Genomic DNA, 8,375 nt, shown 5'->3' with positions numbered 1-8,375 from the left:
CAACTGCAACAAAAAAAACAGCTGCGTGTTGTGGTGGGCACATGTAGTCCCAGCTACTTGGGAGGCTGAGGCAAGAGAATCACTTAAGCCCAAGAGTTGGAGGTTGCTGTGAGCTGTGATGCCATGGCATTCTACAAAGGGCAATAGTTTAAGACTCTATCTCAAAAAAGAAAAAAAAAAGTGTTTAACTGGTATGCATCGCTGTGTGTATATACGCATGATGCATGCACACTCACACACATATATCCTGACAGCTGTGTGCACGCGTGCCTGAGCAGGGCTGCAGCTCCAGTGCGCCCAGACTAGGAGCCAAAGGGGATGGAAACGCAGCCTGCATTTCACTTGCTGGGCTGCACAACCTACTTCAGGCCACACCATTCTTAGAAAAGAGGTACCTTCTGCAACTTTGCCCAAGCCTCAAACCTCCCGTTGTCTACTTGGATGCTTTCCTCTCAAACCAAAAGAGAGCAGCCCAGAGCTAAGGCCTGGCCCAGCTAAAACAGTAAATAAAATGAGGATGGTGCCTTTTCCCAAGAGCCCAGAACCCACTCCTCCTCTTCAGCAGATGTGAAGGTGGGAGGGAAGGGGTCACCCTCCATAAAATAGCAATTACAACATAACATCATTTCAGGGCTCAAAGGTCCTTACTACTTTTTCTGGTCCAATCCTTTACTTTTTCAGACCATACAACTGAAAAGGGTGTGCCATTTGTCCTTAGCTTCCCACCTGGTTTGGGAAGAACTTTGAAACCTCTCCCTCTTTCCTGTCTCTCAACTGCTTCCCTGCTGGAGCCTCCCAGCTCAGCCTGTGCTTTCTCCCTTACAGCCCGGGAACGCCAACCCCAGAGGGACCCAGCCCATCAACCTGAACCATTATGCCACCAAGAAGAGTGTGGCTGAGAGCATGCTGGACATGGCTCTGTTCATGTCCAACGCCATGCGGCTGAAGGCAGTGCTGGAGCAGGGACCATCCTCTCACTACTACGCCACCCTCATCACCCTCATCAGCATTTCTCTGCTCCTGCAGGTGGTCATAGGCGTCCTCCTGGTGGTCATTGGTGAGGAGCCTGGCCAGAGTCAGACTTTCTACCTGGGCAAAGCCCTGAGCACTGACCACCCTCTGTACCTGCAAAGGTCCCCAGTCAGTGAGGGCAAGCACCCTGTCCTATCTCCCTGAGTCCCACAGAGCAGATACCCACAGTACCCTGCTGAGTGACTGTCCCCATTAACTCCTGGCAGAGTTCCTTACAGCCTTTGCCATTACCACTCACTCCCACTCTTAGAAGACCCAGTCTAAATTCCCTGATTGCCACAAGATGAAGCACCCCAAGGGTGCTCCACACACTGGGCAGTGAGGGCAGAGGCATTTCAGCCCAGTGATGACCAACTTCCTTTGACTCTGCAAATTCTGATGGGTGTTGAGAGGGAGCCCCAGCCCATGGCCCCACCTGACCTGCTCCTCCCACGCCCTCCTCCCCACAGCACGGCTGAACCTGAACGAGGTAGAAAAGCAGTGGCGACTAAACCAGCTCAACAACGCTGCCACCACCCTGGTCTTCTTCACGGTGGTCATCAATGTTTTCATTACAGCCTTTGGGGCACATAAGACAGGGTTCTTGGCCACCAGGGCTGCGAGGAATCCATTTTGAACCCAGCCTTGGATCCAGGTAAGGAGGAAGGCCCCTGGAAGATCGGGGTGGGAGAAAGATCCCTTGAATGCCTATAGAGCTGGGGCCAAGTTTGGGGCCTGCCCAGCTCTGTGAGTGGCTGCTCCTACTTCAGTTCTTAGGTTCAGATTATGCAGCCTGGGATGGGGTGGGAGGCAATGTGGTTAGTGGTTGGTCTTGCCCCTCTGCAGGAGGGCAGATGGGGATGTGGGATGTCTCCTCAGCACTGTCTAGCAGTCCTTGCTGTTCAAATCATGGTCCACAGTCCAGCAGTATCAGCAAAACCGTGGCATCTGCAGAGTGCCGTGGCGTCTTAACTCACAGCACCTGGGTGCCTGCTAAGTCAGCACACACATTTTAATAAGCTGCCAAGAGGAAACAGGTGGCCTGCCCTCCTCACTGCCATTTCTCTCCTTTCCCTACAGGTGCTGAGTCTAGAACTTCTGCTCCTTCCTCCCTGCTCTGCCAGGCTCATGGGCATTTTCCACACAGCCCCTGGAGAGCTTCTGAGAGGGCAATCTAGATTTCTTTGCTTGCTACCTACTGACCCTGACTTGTGGTTTTTTTTACTGGTCCAAGTGAATTTCATCTTGGGCCAGAGTCCTGAGCTCAGACTCAGCTACCGTCAACCTTTCCTCCCCATTAGCGTCTCCGAAACCTAAGACATGTCTGCCTAAGGCCAAGTGTGCCCATTTTAAGGACTCTGGTTCTGACCCCACTCCACTCCTTCCCTCTGCTCCAGGCCTCAGTTTTTCCTTTCTGTAAAATGGACTGATTTCTGTGTATAAAGGTTTCTGCAAATCTACTGAGTCAATCTTTTTGTCTTTAGTCCCAAAGGCTCAAACATCTCAGCTGATCTCTGGATGCCCTTCTCATATGCCTTGGAAAGGGCTCCAAGGACCAAACCCCAGGCCTGGAAGATGAGAAGGGTTCCCCTATAGATGCTGGGTCTGGAACTGCTTCTGGTCCTTCTCTAGTGTGGGTCCAGCTAAGTGAACTTTCTTGGCTGCAGGAGCCTTGGGCTCATTACCATCTGGTACATTAAGTACAGAATACTCAGTTTGGGATTGATGCACATATGCACAACCCTTTTCAAGAATCTTCTATCAACATACTCTAGTTCTAATGCCATGGCACTCTACCCAGGGGGATAGCTTGAGGCTCTGTCTCAAAAAAAAGAAAAACAAAAACCATACTCTAGTTCTCATTATCAGTGTGTGTTCTGATTTTTGCCTAGGCCAAATAGAACTAGGAAGGTAAATCTACACTGGTAGAGCTCACCACTGCATCCCCAGCTCAAACAGACCTTTTTTTTTTATTTTTTTGAGACAGAGTCTCACTATGTCACCCTCAGTAGAGTGCCATGGCATCACAGCTCACAGCAACCTCTTAGGCTTGAGCGATTCTCCTGCCTCGGCCTCCCAAGCAGCTGGGACTACAGGCGCCTGCCACAATGCCCAGCTATTTTTGGCTTTTGTTGCAGTCATTGTTGTTTAGCAGGTCTGGGCTGGGCTGGAACCCTCCAGCCTTGGGGTATGTGTCCGGCACCCTACTCACTGTGCTACAGGCACCAAGCCAAACAGACATGATTTTGAGGCTGGTCTGCTGTTGCAGAGTGAGCCACACTCAGCTCCCTCCACTGCTCACCAAACCACCGCTACCCTAGGCCAGCCTTCTTCACCCAAGATGGGACATGCCCAACAAGAAAGGAGGGAAGGAAGGAAGGGAGGGAAGGAAGGGAAAAGAAGGGAGGGAGGGAAGGAGAGAAGATAGAAAGAAAAGCCAGGAGTTGTGGCTGATGCTTGTAGTCCCAGTTATTCTGGATCCTAAGGCAAGAGGATCGCTCAAGTCCAGGTGTTTAAAGTTGCTGTGAGCCATGGCAATCTACCCAGGGCGACTGAGAGAGACTGTCTTAGAAAAAGGAAAAAAAAGGCTCGGTGCCTGTGGCTCAAGTGGCTAAGGCGCCACCCACATACACCTAAGGTGGCAAGTTCAAATCCAGCCTGAGACCGCCAAACAACAATGGCTGCAACCAAAAAATAGCCAGGTGGTGTGGCGGATGCCTGTGGTCCCAGCTACTTGGGAGGCTGAGGCAGGAGACTTGCTTGAGCCCAGGAGTTGGAGGTTGCCGTGAGCTGTGATACTACAGCACTCTACCCAGGGAGACAGCTTGAGACTCTGTGTCAAAAAAAAAAAAAAAAAAAGGAAAAGGAAAAAAAAAGAAAGAAAGAAACCACTAACCTCCATTAATATGCTGAATAGAATACCTGGTCTATTATTAGATGGTGAGCTGCTCAGACAGGGACAGCACAGAGAAGGCTGTCCCCCAGACAGCAGGCACCAAGCTGGTGACAAGGGGTAGCAGGTGGTGTGGGAGGGTCCTCAGTATGTCACCTGGACCCCTCAGCCCAACCCTCTCCCACCATGAATGGGGAACAGGAAAACACAAGAACCTTTTTTTTTTCCCTAAGAAGATGCTATATTTAATGCTTTCCCTCCCCCCATCCAACTCCCTCCCTTGACCCAAGGCATTTCCCTGCATAGTAGAGGCCATGCCAGGCCCTTCCCCTTAAGGCAGATGGTGTGGAGGTAACAGACATTAAACACAAGGCACTGGCCCAGGGACTGGGGTTGGGGGAGCTGGGGAGGTAGGCTTGGGTGGGAAGGCCCAGTTGGTTCCTAGTTGTCAGGAGTGAAGCAAGAGGGTTGCTCAGCCAGTTCCAGCCTTCTAGCACAATGCCCAGGGCTGCAGCCCAGCTAGCCAACTTCAGCCCTAGGCTGTTCCCCACGAGCCCTTGGGGGGTGGGGGCAGCAACTGAGCAGGGACCAGAAAAAGCTATAGCCAGAGAGCAAGTATGGCATTCATGAGCCGCAACTATTAATTACAAAGTCTTTGACCTTCCTGATTCTGCAGAGGGAGACAGGGATTCTCCTGGATCTCCAGGGGCCCCACTCTCCCATCTGCCAAGCTTATGTCCTTGGTGAATGCAGACTCCTCTAGTAAGAGCCCATGGCTCCGAATGCTAGGATTTGGACTATCACAGCCTTGAGTTCAGCTGACTGGTCCCCAGGGCTCTAGCTGATCCCCAGGGCTCTGGCAGCCTACTATAAGCCCTTCCTCACAGCAGGAGGCCCTGCACTCACCTGCCCAAACAGACTTTGGAGTTCAAGACCTAAGTGTCCAATGCACCATCAGTAAATTCACAGCAGCAGCAGCAGCAGCAGTAGAAAAGTCCCCAGCCACAAAAGCACCAGGGATTATTAGTGCAAGAGAAGTACATGACCATCAGGTGACAGAAAGGGTGGCTGTAGGCTGAAAAGACCAAGAGCTTTTTTCCCTGAAACTGCTTTACCTTTCAGTTCCTTCCGCCCCTACTCCCTCCTCTCAGGGCAATGTTCTCACCTTCCCAAACTGCTCTCCCTGCCCCCTAGGCTGGGGTTCAGCGACAGCCCCTATTTCCTTTTCCCCTGCAGGCCAGGCTTTGGGGCTCTCCCTGCCTAAGTCAGTCTGCAGGGGAGCTGGACTGGGAGGAAACATGTCTTCCACCTTCCATCCTATCCCTCTCTTCCTGGTCCGCAGTCCTGTCCACATCCTCTTTCTCCTCTTCTTGCCATCCTTTAAAGGGCTTCTCTTCCTTCCCCTGCCTGTGGTGCCCGGCCTATAAGCCTGACCAGTTCCTCATCTGGTCACACCAGGAATATGCAGCCAGTTTTGTGCTCTGGCCTAGAGTGAGCACTGCCTGGGGGAAAAGGTTAATGCCCTAATTGGTGGCCAGCTGTCTGGTGGCTACCAGGAGAGATGTGCGTGTGTCTGGAAGGCACGAGCCTGCTCCACATGTGGCCAGCCCTCAGGAAGGGACAAGGCCCAAGGGATGAACCTCTACACAGGGGGGTCTGAGCCCTGCAAGTGGGGACAGTTCCTCAATGCACAACTTCACCCCCTCTCACAGTCAATGCTGCATTTGGATAGCAGTTTTGGTTTTCAGTAAAAACAAACAAACAATAAAATATGTCCGATAGAAGAGTGTCCAGTTTGTGTTCAATTCTCCTCATAAGCGCTGGGTGGATGCTGGAACGCACCTTCACGGTATTGCGCCCATAGGCCTCTCCTTCTCAGGAGCTCTTCTGCCCATCTCTGTTGCCTGAACAAGTAGCCCTCCTGGCTTCTTCCCCAAAGTTCTCCCTTCCGGAGGCACAGGGGGTGGAGAGGAGCCCTCTCAGTGGAGTGGGGTGTTACCTGGAACCCCTCGGGGCCCAGCCTTCATTCTGCTGCCCCCTCCACTCCCCAGCAGCAGGCAGGGGCACAAGGGGACCCTGCACGTCTAGGAGCAGGAAGTGGGTGATCCGGCAGGCAGGCCACACTCCGCTTACACCATCTTCATCTGGCGGCGGTTCCACATGCCTCGCTTTGAATGGAAGTAATGGAAGAAGTTCCTGAGGGAGAGACGTTCCACTTCCAGGCCTGCTTGAAAGATCCTGAGGAGGGAGAAGCAGGCTGAGAACAGAGAGAGGAGAGGCAACCTGGGCACAGCCACCCAGAGGACCCTTCCCGCCCCTCCTCCGCCCACCTCCCATGGGTGGTGGAAAGGTGCAAGGGGCACCTTGGGGCCTAGGCCAGTCACCTCATCCTTCAGAGCCTATCTGCTTTCTCTAGAAGGAAGATAACTTTATATGAGGACTGTCCGGAAAGTATCCAGCCAAGCGCTATGCTAGTTTTCAGACAGTGCTTTGATTTATGCAGTTCTCTGTATCTATATAAATAACACCAGAGGATTGTACATGATACACAGTCATAGTATTATTTTATCAGAGCATGTGGATTATATACACACTAGAGGTGGTGGTGAGGACTACAGTGACAGATGCCAAGTGCTCAGCCCACAGGTGGCACGTCCCGGTCCCCAGGGAGGCAGAGAACGGCATCAGGAGACTCTGCCCCAGGTCCCTCATTCCTGTTCTCACTTCCAAAACCCCTCTGGCAGGGCTGCAGGTAGCTAGGATTGGAAGCACTTTTTCCTTGGACCTCAGAGGAGGCAGGAGGGTTAAGAGCTATGCTGGAGTCTGCGATGGGGCACAGAACACAGCACAAAGACCCAGGGGGTGTCTGCTGGACTTGACTTCCCAAATCACAGCGCCCTTCAGCTTTGGGGTGTCCTTTGAACTGGCTCTCTGAGATCTGAATTATCTGCTGTGTAGGTCCCCTTCATTTCCCCTCTTTTCACCTTCAGTCTTCTGAGTATTTTTCTTTCTTTTCTTTTCTTTTTTTTTTTTTTTAGACAGAGTCTCACTTTGTGGCCCTGGGTAGAATGCTGTGGCATAGCTCACAGCAACCTCAAACTCTTGGGCTTAAGCGATTCTTTTGCCTCAGCCTCCTGAGTAGACAGGACTACAGATCTGCTCCATAATGCCCAGCTATTTTTAGAGACAAAGTATCACTCTGGCTCAGGCAGTCTCGAACCCGTGAGCTCACGCAATCCAATCCACCCACCTTGGCCTCCTAAGTGCTAGGATTACCGGCATGAGCCACCACGCCCAGCCAGATTTGGGGCAAGTTATTAGCTTCTCTTCAAGATTCAATTTTTTCATCTGGAAAATGGAGATAACTAACACACCTCACTGAGGTTTGGGGAGGAATAAATGAGATACAGGCACCAGGGATGCACCCAGAGCATCTAGCCAGCCTCCTTGGGAGGAGATGAAAACATCTTATCAAGGCCCCCTCCTTCCCCCAGTGCTCCTCACCCTGCCCTGTCCACCTCTACTGGATACCATTCAAGCAATTTTAGCCCTTCTACACCCCTCCCCCCGCTTTTGCTCCCTTCCCCTAAGCTCAAACCTCAAGGTCTTATCCTTTTCCCCTCCTTCTTTTGGCAGCAAACTCCATGAAAGAGGACTCTCCCAGACTCAGCCTCCACACTACCCAACCCTGCTCCCTGCTCACACGCCCTCTCCTCGCCACCTGCTGAGCCCACAGCTTGTACTGTGTTCTCCTTTTCTGAGGCTTCCACACCCTTGCCCATTTCCCTCCTCCCAAGCCTCTGTGTCCCCTGGCTTCCAGGGACCCATAACCTGGATGTCTTATTGGCAAAAAGTCCACACTCTTTCTTTTGCTGGCTCCAAATTCCTTCCTGACCCTCTGCCTGTGTCTCCCTTATCCATGCTCACAGGCAGCTGTGCAGGGGGACAGGATGCCCACCTGGCTGGGGAGGATGCAGTCAGCTTCTCCCATGACACCCTGCCTGGTGCTGAGGACAGTAACATTTACATATGCACAGCTCAGCAATTTTGCTTTTCCTCTGATGGTTTAATGCATGAGCCCCATGACAACAGACACAGGGAGTATCATCCCCTCTAACAGAGAAACTGAGTCTTGATAAGTAAGCAACTTGATAGCTTCCCATCCACATATGGGAAATCTATAGCCAATGAGGACAGCCAAGTGGCTCTAGCCCTGTTCCCCTGGGGGGAGGAATTCTAGGGGGAGGCATCATAGTCACCTGTCCAGCAGCTCCCAGTCTTCTCCGCCCCAGCGGTCTCGGAACTCCTTGGTATTCATGCCCCCAATTCTGTCCAGGTCTGACTTGTAGATGCCAAGCAGCCCAAACCCGTTCACCTCCCAGTAGCCTGTGGACAGAAAGAGCCAGGGGCCGAGGGGAGGAATGAAGCCTCCTGGGCTGCATGCCTAGAGCTTCTTCTGGAAGGTGTGGCA

General features: G+C 52.3%; 2 protein-coding genes across 2 annotated transcripts in view; one reads left to right on the top strand and one right to left on the bottom strand.

The window, feature by feature from the left end:
• NINJ2 (ninjurin 2) overlaps nt 1–1,648 on the top strand; it is a 175,818-nt gene extending 174,170 nt beyond the window's left edge. The window contains 2 exon segments of the mRNA XM_012809314.1: nt 826–1,057; nt 1,482–1,648. Of these exon segments, the coding sequence (XP_012664768.1) occupies nt 826–1,057; nt 1,482–1,648 (399 nt within the window).
• A 4,385-nt stretch (nt 1,649–6,033) lies between these two features.
• Nucleotides 6,034–8,375, bottom strand: part of B4GALNT3 (beta-1,4-N-acetyl-galactosaminyltransferase 3) — a 116,763-nt gene continuing 114,421 nt past the window's right edge. Inside the window, exons 18-19 of the mRNA XM_012809313.1 lie at nt 8,164–8,290; nt 6,034–6,142 (exon numbers count right to left, since the gene is read on the bottom strand). Coding sequence (XP_012664767.1) covers nt 6,034–6,142; nt 8,164–8,290 — 236 coding nt within the window. The remainder of the gene's footprint in view (nt 6,143–8,163; nt 8,291–8,375) is intronic.

Source organism: Otolemur garnettii, unplaced genomic scaffold, assembly GCF_000181295.1.
Source record: "Otolemur garnettii isolate 467f Iridium unplaced genomic scaffold, OtoGar3 scaffold00104, whole genome shotgun sequence".
Taxonomy (NCBI): Eukaryota; Metazoa; Chordata; class Mammalia; order Primates; family Galagidae; genus Otolemur; species Otolemur garnettii.
The sequence above is the reverse complement of the archived record's forward strand: the minus strand, read 5'-3'. Positions and strand labels throughout refer to the sequence as shown.